The sequence below is a fragment of the Rhipicephalus microplus genome, chromosome X (genome assembly GCF_043290135.1).
Source record: "Rhipicephalus microplus isolate Deutch F79 chromosome X, USDA_Rmic, whole genome shotgun sequence".
Lineage (NCBI taxonomy): Eukaryota > Metazoa > Arthropoda > Arachnida > Ixodida > Ixodidae > Rhipicephalus > Rhipicephalus microplus.
In genome coordinates, this window is record NC_134710.1 from 388,085,717 (window position 1) to 388,100,884 (window position 15,168).

The 15,168-nt window shown below is 46.2% G+C and overlaps 1 protein-coding gene across 2 annotated transcripts in view; it reads left to right on the top strand.

The window, feature by feature from the left end:
* Positions 1-363: 363 nt before the first annotated feature.
* LOC119161024 (tRNA methyltransferase 10 homolog A) overlaps positions 364-15,168 on the top strand; it is a 100,842-nt gene continuing 86,037 nt past the window's right edge. For both annotated transcript variants that reach the window (XM_037413341.2, XM_037413343.2), the window contains exons 1-3: positions 364-805; positions 1,342-1,504; positions 7,591-7,662. In XM_037413341.2, the coding sequence (XP_037269238.1) occupies positions 567-805; positions 1,342-1,504; positions 7,591-7,662 (474 nt within the window). In that variant the 5' untranslated portion in view covers positions 364-566. The remainder of the gene's footprint in view (positions 806-1,341; positions 1,505-7,590; positions 7,663-15,168) is intronic.

Here is a 15,168-nt window from a genome sequence, read left to right on the forward strand (position 1 = left end):
CAAGAGCCCACCATCGTCTTCAGAAGAGGTCACAGTCGTCTGCCACAGCGGCCTCATTCGATTAGAGGCACCGCACTCAAGAAAAACAACGGAGAGGCCGCACGCACATGCACGCGTTACAATGCGTTCGACCGCTTTCTGCCCTGAGCAATATGGCGGCGCGTGGCGTCAGCCGCGGAGCCCCTCCGCCACTCCAGAAAGTTTAGTATAACCTCCTTGTAGCCGTTGTGGTAGTGTATAGGTGTTCTGTGATATAACTATAACCATTTCGAAAACTTTATGGCGCTACTTGCAACACTACAACGCTACTGGCAGAATAGTTTCTATTTTATTAGAAGTCTATACCCGCACTAAACCGGAAACACCGGTCGCTTTTTCCGGCTGTGTGTGCGAGCAAGCGAGCAGCGTTTGTTACGCACGTGCTCAGTGTGGTCACTCTGTGGTGTGGTGTGATACCTAAGTTTGTATGCCTTTGCGCGTAATATAATTTGTGCTGTGTCTTCGCGCTTTTAAGCACTAATTTTATTAGGACTAATCTTCCGCGTGTGCGCAGCATCAGTAAAGAAATGGAGCACGAAAATGGCAAACAGGACGCAGCTTTCGAAGATAACTCCGACAGCAGCGATGTTGAGGGACTCGTAAATGTGAGTGGTGGAAGTGACAAACCGGTAACAAAGGAGTTCAACTTGATGACCATCTCTGAACTGGAGGCTTTGTTAAATGATCCAAACTCCACGTTGTCTAAACGCTTCCGGAAACGTGTGTGGCGAAGAATATACTGGCTGAAAAAGAGACCGGAGAGAAGGTACGTATACGAGCATTACTGCGAACGCAGTAGTTTTATGGGACGCAGTGTAACGGTAAGCGAGTTCCAGATACGTGCCAAACGTTAGTGCCAGCGGCATCACTTACCTTACGACCTTCTGTCATTTGCGTGCAACTTCGGTTGAACCCGTGGAAAAAGTGCCTAGCATCTTGCCCATTGTCATCTGCCCATTCACCTGACTATCTTTCAACATGCTCGCTGGCATCAAAGGAGAAAGAAATCACTTAAAGCATGAATCCGATCCCTGTAATTTTGCTTCTTCATGACAGATTCTATTTTTTTCCGCATTTGTGAGGCAATGAACTTCCGAAGTAAAGCCATTCGATGATTACGTAGAAAAGTGTTGCAGGGTTTCTTAACCCGTGTGACTGATTTCAAAAGAAATGTACGGGCTGTTTAACAAAGATCTGTAACTAAGACTCGTTTTAGGAGGTGGTACAGAGCTACATTTACAAACTCAAGTTCAATGTTTTTCTGTTTTGGTGCAGTGCTAACACAGTCTTGTTTAAATGCAGGGCTTTGGAAAAAGAGAAGAAAAAGCGCAAGCGGGAGGCGTTCAAGTCCAGGAACGGGGAAGCGGCAGTGCACAAGAAGCCCACAATCACAAAGATGGAGGAATCCTTGTGCAAGATTAAAGTGGCCATTGACCTCTCCTTTGACAGCTACATGACTGACAAGGTACAGTAGGCGCTAGTAGATCATCAGAAGTATGGTAATTATGAGGGTGTAAAAAAGGGATATTGTTTGAACTCTTGAATAGAGGGCATAGGACACATTCATACGAACAGACATGTGCACAGAAAGCGAGAAAGGCTGTGTTTCTTAACTGTTTGCTGTTAATGGTGCCATGAATGCTTTAAAAAACAACTGTAGTTGTGAGTGTGTCCAGAAATCAAAAACAAGTTCAAAAGCTACAACAATCCTCCGTCTTATCGCCAATAAGGTGGAAGCGGTTTTTGCGAGTTTCCAAAACAGAAAGCACTCGCAGCAGTATCGTTTGTGTCAGTCAGTGCCCGAGTGAAAACCGGTATAATCGGGTACCAGGGAGCAATAAAAAACAGAGTAACAAATCGGTCACCTATTGAATAATTCTAAACCGAAAATTATAAGTTTTGTGGGCCCAACAAGCGGCTACTGGCCGACAAACGAAATTGAAGTTAACTGGCATGCTGGTTCAGTAAAGCATTTAATAAACAATAAAATAGAAAGACATCAGTGCAAGGAAACAATTCAACTTATGTGTGGCAGCATATGGCAAGCAAGAGAAATGAAAAAAAAAGGCATCTATTTTAGACATACAGGCAGTAACGTGCATGTACGTCTGACTATCTTGTGGCTGTTAGTGAATGGCATACATGCGCATCTTCAACCCTCAGAGGATTAGAGATGTAGTTGTGAGGTAATTATATTGCCAAGTCGCAGAAACAGCATAAGTCGGGTATTGGAAAGCTCACTTTCTATTGGAAAGCTCACAAGGCACTCCCAAAGAGGACCTGGCAAGAACTTCGTCTTCCTTTCTTGCTCAGAGAAACCGCGTCTGCAAATAGGGTTCCAGACGCACACTTTCTCGCCTGGTTGATAAGTGACGTATCTGTGTTGCAGGTTATAACGTTGTGCGTCGTAACTCTGCTGCTGGGCGATTTGTACGCGTGCAAGCTGCCTCCCTTCTTCAGCTCGTTGAGTAAAAGCTTGTGAAGAAGACTAAATAGCGTGCCTCGGGTAGTTTTGGGTTGTGCCGTATTATAGGCAAACGTCAAGTATGGCAGAACGTCGTCCCAATTTTTATGGCCCACGTCAATGTACATGTCTCTTTGAGGTGTTCTGTTAAGTCATTAATTTGTGGACGGAAATCTTTGGTACCTGGCGATGCGATAGGGATAATAGCGAACAATGTGGCGTGCTTCCCCACAATGGAAGCACGAAGGCCGCTAGTCAGGGGTATGCCAGATGCTGGTTTTGCGAACTGGTAGTGGCATTGGCGTGGAAGTTTGCTTGTAGTACCAAGGAACTGTCGGCGGCTGTGGCTGGTGGTACTGCTGTGGTGGTGGCTCGTTAGCTGGCTCTCAGCGGAGAACATCAGCATAGGCTGGCCTAACCGTGTCAGTGTTTCGCTCGGGAAGTAAAAGTGCTTGCCTTATCTCCTGGAGCACAACTTCTCCAACATGACAATCGCGCAGTCAAGCGGTGTGGCAGCGAGCTTCTTCACCTCTTCTTGTACGATTTCGCATATGAGTTCCTGCAAAGAACGCTCATCAGGTGTCACTGTAGTCAAGGCAGTTGCGCTGATTTTTCTGCTGTTGTTTGGGCGGTCGTACTGGCAGTAGCGTCGCTGCAGTGCGCGTTCGATGGTGGTCGCCTCCTTGGAAAATTCATCGACACATGAAGGCGGGCTTCGCACGAGACCAGCAATGTTCCTTAACACCACTCATTAGGTGGCTGATCTTTCTGCTTTCGGACATATCAGGGTCTGCTTGATGAAAAATGCGGGCCATGTCCTCAACAAACATAGCAACAGATTCATTTGGCTTCTGAATCCGTGATTCTAGGAGTTGCTATGCATGCTCCCGCTTTTCGGTGTTTGCGAACGTGTCTAAGAACTTCCGCCATAATTCGTCCCACGTTAACCTCACGCGATTTGTGAACCATGTGCGGGCTCAGTTTTCAAGAGGGAAATACACGTATCGCAACTTCTGTGCTGCGTTGCACCCATTAACGTTGGCTGTGCGCTCGAACTTCTCGAGCCAGTCATCTGCGTCCTCATATGTGTTGATGTGGAAGTCCACAGGAATTCTAGGTTTGAAACAGTCACCTGTGTCGTGCTTGGGCTGGTCATGGCGGGGCTACTGCTTCCGGGCATAGTCATGTTTTCCGGCAAAGGACCGAACTCTGGGCTCAGGCCTAACAGGCGGCGGTGATCGGGTGTTTCGACGAGCGAAGTCTTTGTGGACTAGATCCAGGGCTGTTGAAAGGTGTCCTGGCCATGTACCCAGCACCTCCATCAGTGTCACGACACAGAAATCGTAGAAGTCTGGTATTGGAGAGCTCACTGTAATTATATGCAAGGCACTCGCAAAGAGGACCGGGCAAAAACTTTGTCTTCTTTTTTGTAGGTTGAATGCAGCAATATTAAACACTCCGTGAGTGCATCTCCTAATGGTGGCTGTTACGATGGTGCCGTAATAAAGCAGAAATAATACCCATGTAAAAAGAACGATGGTGCAAATAACACATGCATTCTTCTAAAGAGGCGTTTCATCCTTATCTATGTTTACATTTTTGTGCTGTTATATTGATGCCACATCCATGCTTTTCCTCCATGTCTTTTTTGTATGACTTATGATGCGCAGTTAGAGTATAGGAGTAAATTGTACTATAAGCTTAATGAGTAACATTCACGAAACAGTCTTAATGTAACCAGCAGCCAGGCGAGTCCTTGGAAGAATAGGAGGGAAGGGCGGGTGAGTGCAGCAGTCTTGGCCGCCCCTGCCGCTGAGAAATGTCGACGTGCGGAAACGTTGGTGGGCAGGTCACACAGAGCGCGACATAACACCTCCCTTCCAAGATTCGTTGACCAGAAAGAAGGTGCAATGAAAAAAAAAAAAAACAATCGCACAAGATGCAACATCACATTACAAAATCAAAATGAACCTGTCACTCGCGTGCGCTGAACTTGCTGTGAGGCAGCACACACGACGCACAGTTCACTTTGAAATCATGTGACTGCAGTAGGTTCGGTGGGCAAAAGTTCATTTTGCAACACACCATTTGCACGAAATAAGCAGGGAACCCTCCCTGTCACAAGACCTTAGAACGCCAATAGTGCCCAGGCTGGTCGCTCACACCACCCTCATGTTAGCTTTGCCCCTTGGGGCTTTCTGACACGCAGAGCAAGTAGTGGTAGGCGATGAAGGTCATCGTAACCCCAACACCTCATACTTTTAGATTCTTTTAAGGCCCAAATTACTGCGGATGCTTCGTGTTCAGTGGTAGTCCACCGCATCTGCGTAGGTGTAAACAAATGATTACCGAACGCTATCGGCACCTCGGAGCTTTCATGAATTCGTGTCTAGCCTGCACGTGCAACTACAGTGGATGCGTCGGTGGAGAACACGTGCGATGTTCGGAGGTTTGGCGTGGCAAGGGATGCGGTCTCGCACAGTCCATCTACCAGGTGCATGGTCGTCTCACTGATTGCAGCATTCCCCCGGCATTATTCAGCATTTTATCGCCATGTTGTTTATCACGCAAATTTATCGCATCACTTTGTTGCTGAGATTTTAGTGCCCCGCGGTTTCTCTCATCGGCCTCAATTATGGTTTCCCACGTAGAATCCTTTAAAGGCTCGACACCAGCCGAAGTTGGGCTTGTGAATGTGTGTTCGGCGAGGTTCTCCTGCGATTGTGTCCCCATCGTAGCCATATGTACCTGTAACTGTTCCCAAGTGTCAGCGGATATTGAACAGTCTGAGTGGCCGGCCGACCTGTCCATCAGGGCACACATTACTGGCGTCGAGCTCTCTTACTTGGATTGAGGCACCCAATCTCTGCGCAGTGAGAGGAATGACGGCAAGCTTCGCTTCAATTTTATCATCGAAGGTGAACACTAGGTCGACGGTGCCGTGTGGTTTAACGAGGTGGCCCGGTATGCTGCTCCCTTGCACAATGGCGAGATCAGTGCCCATTTCCACAATCTTTTTCAAAACTTTCTCTTCGCAGTTCAGCTGTACATTGTGGAGTACTAAAAGCGCCTCATTACAGCTGATTGAAATGCGCACGGTTACCCTCTCTGTAGGCTCTTCACCTTTAGGGTTAGCGTTCTCGCCATTTACTGGACAGCTGTCACTGTAATACTGCCAGCTACCGCAGCTGGGGCACCCTTGCGAGCGCGACTGGTTCTTGCCTCCCCAGGAAGACTTACTTTCCTGTGCCTTTGTGCCTGTGTCTCCGCGCTGTGGAGGGACTTTTGTTTGTTCAGCCTGTCAACCTTTTCGCAGATCGGCTCTTTGTTCGTGGCTCCAGCTTTTCTGCAGGTGCTACCTTTCCCAGTAGCTTCCTCTACTGTCTGAAATAAACGAGCTAGCTCGCAAGCTTTCAACGAATCTTCCCCATCACACAGTTTAACATTCTTGGGTTAGACTGGCTTTTATCTTGTCAGCGACCAAGAGCTCTACCAGGCGTCTGAAGGTGGAGGCGGAGGCACCGCGGGCTTTTACGAAGTTCAAATAACTCTATACGCGAGTTACACAAATGTCCTCCATGTCTCGTGGCAGCGTTTAGTGGCACTGAGGAATCGTCTGGTAATCCACTGCTGACAGTTTCAGTTTCTCGAGTATGACGCTTTTCATGGTGCCGTAATCGCGATGTTGCTCGCGTATGAGGCGTGTGGAAAGGTACAGCAAGCGTTGGGCGATCAGTGGGAAGGTGTCCCCTGAAATATCTCAGCATGCCATACATCTCCAACGAGCTCTCCACCGATTGAAACCGGATGGATACCTCCCCGTCAGCCAAAGTTTAGGAAATGTGCCCGCTAGCATCTGCTCATAGTGTCTAAGGAGCTTTATTGACCTACTGGGAGATGTTGCATTGCTCTCGGCATCTTTTGTATGCGGTGAGCTATCCCTCTGATGTTGAACAATCTGCAGCTTAATTTCCAGGGACCTCCATTCTTCTTCGGCGATTTTAAGCTGCATTTACATCTCTTTCTCTGAAATTGAGGGAGTGGTCATACCGCGGTTTTAGTCGGCCCTACCATTTCCGCTCTCATTTCCCATTACGCAAGTGCGGCATTTGTCAGAGTGCCTGAAATTAGTGAGAATATGAGCGGGCCAGCCCAAACAACACAGAGATGTTCAGGAATGGGGCAGGAAGGGCTGATCTGAGCACTTTGCTGGGGGAGCTATCGACGCTGGTGTATGCCGTCGCTGGTCAGTGTCGCTCCGTAGCTCAGTACATAGCTCACTACATGGTTGTCTCGGAAAGTCTTTCGCGGCGGTCTTGACAAGGACGGCCGCTTGCCGCTCGTTTTATGCCTGCCCGGGCCTTTCGGCACTCCTGATGCTCTGCATGTGAGGTTAGGCTTCGGCTACTGCTGCTCCGGTGCTTGCGGGCTCCTTCATTGTCCTTGAGTTTCGTTGTTTAAAAGCCTCGTCCAGTAGTTTCTGAGGGTGCAGCGATCCTGCTTGACTGCACCAGTAAACTTCAGGTTCTTTTTGTGCGAAGCAAGGCCAGGCCCAAGTGTCTCGATGGTGTTCTCTGCAGTCTTCGATGGCTCCGGAGGAAGATGCCTTAACGTTGGACATTAAAAGAACAAACAATTTATACGGGAATGTACGGAAAACGTGACCCTCAGTAGGTCCGACAGCCGCAGGGCCGGTGTGAAGCCGGCCAACTTCTTGTAGCGAAAAGACCTGTGAGCACTCCTGACCGCTCCTTTTGATTATCCCTTTTTTCCCCCGGATCACTTCTCGTCTCCGGCGGTCGTTCACTAAGCAGACAGGCAAGTCCTTGGAAGAATAGCAGGGGAGAGCGAGTGAGTGTAGCAGTCGTGGCCGCTCCCGCGGCTGAGAAATGTCGACATGCGGAAACGTAGGTGGGTTGGTCACACAGAGCGCGACATTCAGGACTTTGCATTCAAGTTTATATTTGTGCTGATAGTATGACTAGTATGGCTAGCATAAATAACTAGCATGTAAATTACTGCTGTGCACATTTGTATTGAATTTTATTGTTTGAAAACTGAATAGCAGTGCATTATATTTATTTCAGGAGAAGGGCAAGTGTCGTAAGCAGGTTCAGCGCTGCTACTCGCTCAACCGCAGATCTCCAGCTCCTGTGCAGGTGAGGTGGCCAGCTTGCTTTCATGCTTGGTTGTTCTTTACATGTTCTTGAGAAAGATAACAGTTTGCTGCCACAAAGCCGTATTGTGGGCTGTCTGCGAGTGTGGGCTCTCCTTTTGCCACACAGTATGACACTACACGAATTTACCACAGATGCAACAGCCATGGTGTTGCAAGCACCCTGTCACAGCTGCACAGTCACTGACTCAAGTGTCAAGAAGATTCTCTTCACTTGGAATTTGCATGAGGAGAACAATACTGAAGCACACAAGTGGGCTGCCACATACACTTTTGTGGCCCAGCTCTGAGGTGTATGGATGCAGAAAATGCGCCCTTACCTGTACCATCCTTCAAAAATGCTGTCATATGATACAGCTTGACAATCGAATCCGGTGTCCTTGATAATGTGTCTAACTATAGACCGGTATCGCTAACCCCCGTTTGTTGCAAGACACTGGAACACATAATCTATTCTTGCCTTATAAAACACCTTCAAGATAATAATTTTTTCACTCTGTCTCAACATGGCTTTCGCGCAGGCCTTTCGTGTGTTACACAGCTAACCGAATTCGTACATGACATCGCTTCATCATTCGACCAGGGCATTCAATTGGAGGCTGTATTTTTGGACTTCAAAAAAGCTTTTGATGTCGTCCCCCACAGTCTTTTGCTTCATAAGTTGTCGTTTCTTGGTATTCCTAAAACCCTCATAGACTGGATTAAGGATTATCTCAGCAGCCGCAAGCAATGTGTTGTGATAAATGGTGTGTCTTCATCAACAGCTGATGTACTGTCCGGGGTGCCACAGGGGTCGGTCCTGGGGCCGCTTCTGTTTTTGATTTTTATCAATGATTTTCCACTGGGTTTGAAATCAACAGTGAGGCTTTATGCTGATGATTGTGTTTTGTATTGCCCAGTCAAGTGTTTTGATGACACCACAGTACTTCAGTCTGACCTCGATAAGATTGTGTCTTGGTGTGCTCAGTGGCAAATGAGTTTGAACCTAACTAAATGTTTTCATGTGCAATTTAATAACAAAAAAAAGGTAGTATCCAGGTCTTATTACTTAAATTCCTGCCCAGTACAAAAGGTAGATCAAGTCAAGTATCTCGGCGTAACATTCACGGCAACACTAGATTGGACCAGTCACGTAGATCTAATCACAGCCAAGGCTTCGCGCTTAATTCATTTTTTCCAAAGAAATTTCAGCGACGCGCCGCAAACACTCAAGGAAACCCTGTATATTACAAATGTGCGCCCAATTTTAGAGTATGCTTGTGTTTCTTGGGACCCTTTCACGAATGTACTGAAAGAAAAGTTGGAGAAGGTGCAAAAAGGGGCTGCTAGGTTTGTTACAGGAAACTACGATTTTAGAATAAGGTATTCTGGAATTCTTCAGGCCTTGGGTTGGGAACCCCTTTGTGGACGACGGAAAGTTCAAAGACATAAATTTCTCTATAATATATATCACGGTAAGACTGGGCTAAATAAAGAGCGGTATTTAAAGACGCCTAGTTATATGTCCGAACGGAAAGATCACTTATATAAAATTACAGAATATACCTGTCGATTGGGTGTCCTTAGATACTCTTTCTTTCCAAATTCTATTAGTGACTGGAATGTGCTAAAAATACCAATATTCTCTGATTCTAATTTCCTAACAGCCATTGAAACAGCATTTTGAGCTGCTGAAATAACCCATATATTTAACGTTGGCTTTGTACTTCTCTTGTTTGTTGATTTTTTATATGTATAATTACTGTTTTCGTTGTATAATCCTGTGTTTTGTACTTTTGTTCTAATGCTGTACTACAAGTGTTGATTTCTCCTGTATACTGTAATGCACGATTTATTTGCTTTTAATTTTGCTGTTTTGTATTCTATTTTCTACTGTAACCCCCCTACAACAATTCCCAATGGGCGATGTAGGTACTTGTAATAAATAAATATAAATAATAAATCAAGCTTCTGAATTTATTGCTGGCAAAGTAAAAAGCAGGCTGACATTCAGGAAGAATGTCAAGGACATTGGGGGTGATGTCACGATCATGTTTCCCCCGCAGGGGCGCCTGCGCAAGTAGGCGTTTGGTGTGTAGCGACACCACGAACCCGAGCTAACGGGGGAGTTTTGACTCCCTCCCACGCCTAGCCGTGCGTGGCTTTGCCGTGTCCGGGGAAAAGGGGATCCTGGGGGTTGAGCCGACGCTGGGTGATTGGACCGTTAAGGCCCCCCGGCAGAGGCAACACACCCCTTTGGCCCCGGCTTCACGTAGACGGCACCCCTGGGCTGACCCACCCAGGGGAAATCGGCAGTCGCCTTTTCCTATCTCTCTCTCTCCCTACATCTTCGTCTTTATCTCTTACTATTTATCTGTCCTGTCTTCTACTCTCTTCCGTTTACTTCCGATATTCATGGCGGCAAGGGTTAACCTTGTGTAGGTATCCCACCTTGGATAATTACATTGGGTTATAGTGACAGCGTACGGCTGGCGTCCGGAGGGCTTGTTTCAACAAGTCCAACCGCGTCCCCTTGTTGGGCTCCGTGGTGGGTGGTCGCCGCTGTTACCGAACACATTCATACTTGTATGGCTTTACAAGCATCCGCCGACCTTGATCAGTCTCGCAAAAGAGGCCGCACCGAAGCAAGTTATCACGTCTCGAAAGAAACCAAATTTACTTTCGCGAAGTACCACATTATCCACAGTGACAGCACACCTCTAAGAAAATTATCCCCATTTTTGGTGGCCAAGTGCCTAAAAGAAAAATTAGGACCCACATACAAAGCATCCGAAATGTCAAGCGGTGACCTCCTTTTGGAGCGAACCGAAAAAGACCAAGTGCCTAAGCTATCCCAACTAACCAGCATTGGAGAAACAGCTGTCACCGTTTCGGTCTATCGCTCTCTAAATACCAGCAGGGGAGTAATCTCTGAGGAAGACTTCTTAGGCATTAGTGACGAAGAGCTCCTCGAAGGATTCCAAGACCAAAATGTCATAAAAGTCCAAAGAATAGTAATCCGTCGCAATAATCAGGAAGTGCCCACCAAACACGTAATACTAACCTTTGGAACATGTGAAATGCCCACCTCTCTTAAGGCTGGGTACTTAAAAATAAATGTCAGACCTTACATTCCCAACCCCAGACGCTGCTTCAAATGTCAGAGATTCGGACACGCCTCGCACTCTTGCAGAGGCAAAAAAACATGCGCAAAATGCAGTGCAAACGACCACAAATCAGAAAATTGCTCATTCTCACCCCACTGTGTTAACTGTGACGGGGAACACCCAGCGTATTCCCGGTCATGCCCATGTTGGAAAAAAGAAAAAGAAGTGATCGCTCTGACCGTCAAAGAAAAAATATCATTCAGCGAAGCGCGAACACGGCTATCATATCTTTTCCACAGAAGTTACGCCGTTGTGACGCAGTTGGGGGCAGCGTCACAAAGGCCTCAGGAGTCGACCGCTACCACACCCAGTGGTTGTATGGTGACTCAAACCGCCCCTGTAAAAGAAGCAGCGCCAGCTGCTCCATGCACATCAAAGGGCCCGCAGACTCCGGTCTCCCTGGGCCCTAAACTCAATAGAGCGCCAAGGCCTGAGATCCGTTTCTCAGCGCCTCACTCTCGATCTTCCAGTGCCTCAGACAAGGCAATGGAGATCGACCACAAAACTCCGGTGTCATCGACACCGAAGGACAAGCCCTCTCTCGAGCGTACCAAACAGGACAAGGACAAAGTCCCAGTAACCACAATAAGAAAGCGATAACCGTAATGGTTATCGTATTTCTCTCTATTTCTATTTCTTAATATTGTCACCTATCATCTTTTATACCGATCAATCCCCAGAAGTATATTTACTTAACTTTATTCTGCCATGGCTTTTATCGTACATTGGAACTGTAGAGGCTTAATTCATAACTTAGGTGACATAAAGGACATCATTAACAAATTCTCACCAGTAGCCTTTTGCCTCCAAGAGACAAATCTTGGTGCAAAACACAGCCATTTCCTAAAAGGCTTCAAAGTTGCCCGAAACGACCGCGAACATTGCAACCGTCTTTCAGGAGGAGTAGCCATAGTGGTGCAGGGCAGCACTCCTACGCGAGATGTCCAAATAAACACATCTTTCGAGGCCGTAGCCGTCACCATCCTATCATACAAAACCATCACCATCTGCTCACTGTATATCCCACCTCACACCCTTTTCACCACCAATAACCTAGAAAATCTAGTGGAACAGTTGCCAAAACCATTTATCTTAGTTGGGGATTTCAATGCTCATTCAACCCTTTGGGGTAGCGACAAAACTGACGCAAGAGGGCAAGCCGTGGAAGATTTCATTTTAACAAATGACATCTGCCTTCTTAATTCCGGTGCTTTTACCTACTTTTCACCAACCTCGCGCACTTTTAGTTGCTTAGATCTCGCCATGTGTTCATCGTGTATTTTTAATGATTTTAAATGGGACGTCGTCAACACATTTTATGGCAGTGATCATCAACCCGGCATCATAAAACTCATACCATCTTACCCAACTCTAACAAGCAGGCCACGCCGGTGGAAACTACAGCTCGCGAACTGGCCAGTTTTCACAGAAAACGCTAAGCTCGATGAAGTTTTCTCATCGGAGCTTTCTGATGAGAAACTAAACGAAGAGTTCGTCAAAGTTTTAATCTTAGCAGCAGAAAAAGCAATACCGCAATCATCCGGCATCGTACCCAAGAAATTCAACCCTTGGTGGACAAACGAGTGTACTGATGCCAAAAAACTACAAAATAAGGCCTGGGGAATTCTACGAAGATATCCCACCTACGCCAACCTCATCAACTTCAAACAGGCAAAAGCCAGAGCCCGATTTATTCGAAGACAGGCAGAAAAGGATTCATGGCAAAAATACATATCATCAATTAACAGTTCAGTCACATCTAAACACATCTGGGACCAGGTGAGGAAGTTCAAGGGAGAGTACTCCTCCTACACAATACCACTGCTTACAAGTCCAGACACACAATCAACACTAGACGACCAGGCCAACCTATTAGGAGAACACTTTTATAAGGTATCATGCTCAGCAAATTACACCAATACATTCCTGAAATATAAAGAAAATGCAGAAAGACAAAGATTGCCTACTAGCAGTACCTCAAATGAAAGTTATAACCTTCCGCTTACGCTGCACGAATTGAACAGGGTACTCTCTGCCGGTAAAAAAACGGCAACAGGGTCTGACCAGGTACACTACGCAATGTTCGCACACCTATCCCAAGCATCCGCGCGGGCACTTCTCCAATTCTTCAACAAAATATGGGACTCTGGCATAATGCCTGAAGATTGGAAAAAAGCCATAGTCATACCATTCCTAAAACCTGGTAAACCCCCAACAACCCCAAGTAGCTACAGGCCCATTGCATTAACAAGTTGCCTTGCAAAAACTTACGAAAGCATCATAAATATTAGACTTACCTTCACTCTGGAATCGGAGCACCTAATAGACGCACACCAGTGTGGATACAAAAAGGGCTGTTCCACCACTGATCACATTGTTAGGCTGGAACAAGAAATACGACAAGCATTTCTACACAAACAGTTCTGTCTCTCGGTCTTCTTTGACCTAGAGAAAGCATATGACACAACTTGGAGATACGGAATTCTCAGAGATCTAGCTAACTTAGGGATTCGCGGAAGAATGCTGAACTGCTTACACGATTTTTTATCGAATAGAACTTTTCAAGTACGTTTGGGTACGGTACTGTCACGAACATTTGTCCAAGAAAATGGTGTACCACAGGGCTGCGTTTTGAGCACCACCCTGTTTATAGTAAAAATGAACTCCATCAACAGGGCTATACCCCGTACAGTCATGCACTCCATCTATGTTGATGATCTACAAATTGCATGCCGAGCCTCCAGCCTATCATCCTGCGAAAGGCAACTCCAAATTACAATAAATCGGCTTACGAAATGGGCCGACCAAAATGGTTTCCGCTTTTCAGCCCAAAAAACCACAGCTGTTCTCTTTACACAAAAGAGAGGACTGTTCCCTGAACCCGCGCTCAAACTATACAACATCAACATGCCGGTAAAACAAGAACACAAATTTCCAGGAATCACATTCGACCGAAAACTAAACTTTCTGCCACACATAAATGCACTGAAAACTAAGGCAAACAGAGCACTCAATGTGCTCAAAGTACTCTCCCATAAACACTGGGGTTCCGATCGATTCTGCCTTATACGTATTTACCGATCCCTTGTACGCAGCATTTTAGACTACGGATGCATAGTCTACGGCTCGGCGCGAAACTCATACATCCGCCGTCTTGACCCTGTACACAACCTCGGTCTCCGTCTGTCAAGTGGTGCTTACAGAATATCACCTGTGCAAAGTCTATACGTAGAATGCAATGAGCCCCCTCTATGTGATCGAAGAGCATTACTAACCTTGTCATATGTTTTAAGAATAAGGTCGTCACCTGAACACATCTGCTATGAAATTGCCGCAAAATGTGACTCGCGCTCACACTATCTCAACAAACCGAACCTAATCAAACCACTTGTCCTACGTTTCGAGGAATACTGCCGCTTTTATACCATCCCTGTTGAATCACTAGATGTCGCTATAAAACCACCAAGACTGCCGCCATGGTTTGACCTGTCACAGCTATGCGAATTTTCACTTAGCCGTTTCAACAAAAAAAGCACCCCACCAGAACACATAATCTAAGAATTTTATACACTTCAGCACGAATATAGGGATTACGAAGAATTTTACACAGACGGCTCAAAAACGGAGGACCATGTGGGTATTGGGATTGTGACGACGAAAAGTGCAATTTCTGTGAAAGTACCTCGTAGTTTTTCCATTTTTTGAGCTGAAGCTTATGCCTTGAGTGAAGCAGTTCGGAAAATAATCGCTGAAAAATACAAGAAAGCAATCATATACACCGACTTACTAAGCACACTAAAAGCACTACATATAAAATCCGAATGTGAGCCTATAGTAGGCGACATTCTAAACATGGTATACTTAAACAGCCAGGCAACCTGCATCCGTTTCTGCTGGGTCCCAAGTCATGTTGGGATACCTGGAAACGAAAAAGCAGATAAGTATGCTTCCCAGGCAGCCCATAAAACAGTAACAAAAGTAAAAATTCCCCTTAAAGATATCCAGAGAACAATTCGCCTGGCCCTACTAGCAAAATGGCAAAAGCAATGGGACACCTGCACGAACAATAAGCTCCACCTGGTGAAACCCACACTCGGGGAATGGAAGACCTGCCGTCACCAGCAACGGTTTATTGAAGTTGTATTATGCCAACTTCGCATTGGACACACACACTTGACACACAACTTCTTACTCGCAAAGGAAGAACAACCAACGTGTGAAAAATGCCAAGAAGCGTTAACACTTATGCACATCCTAATCACATGTCCTACCATTGAAACACAGAGACAAAAACATTTCAGCAAGCTCTACAAACAACACGTACCTTTACACCCTGCTTTGTT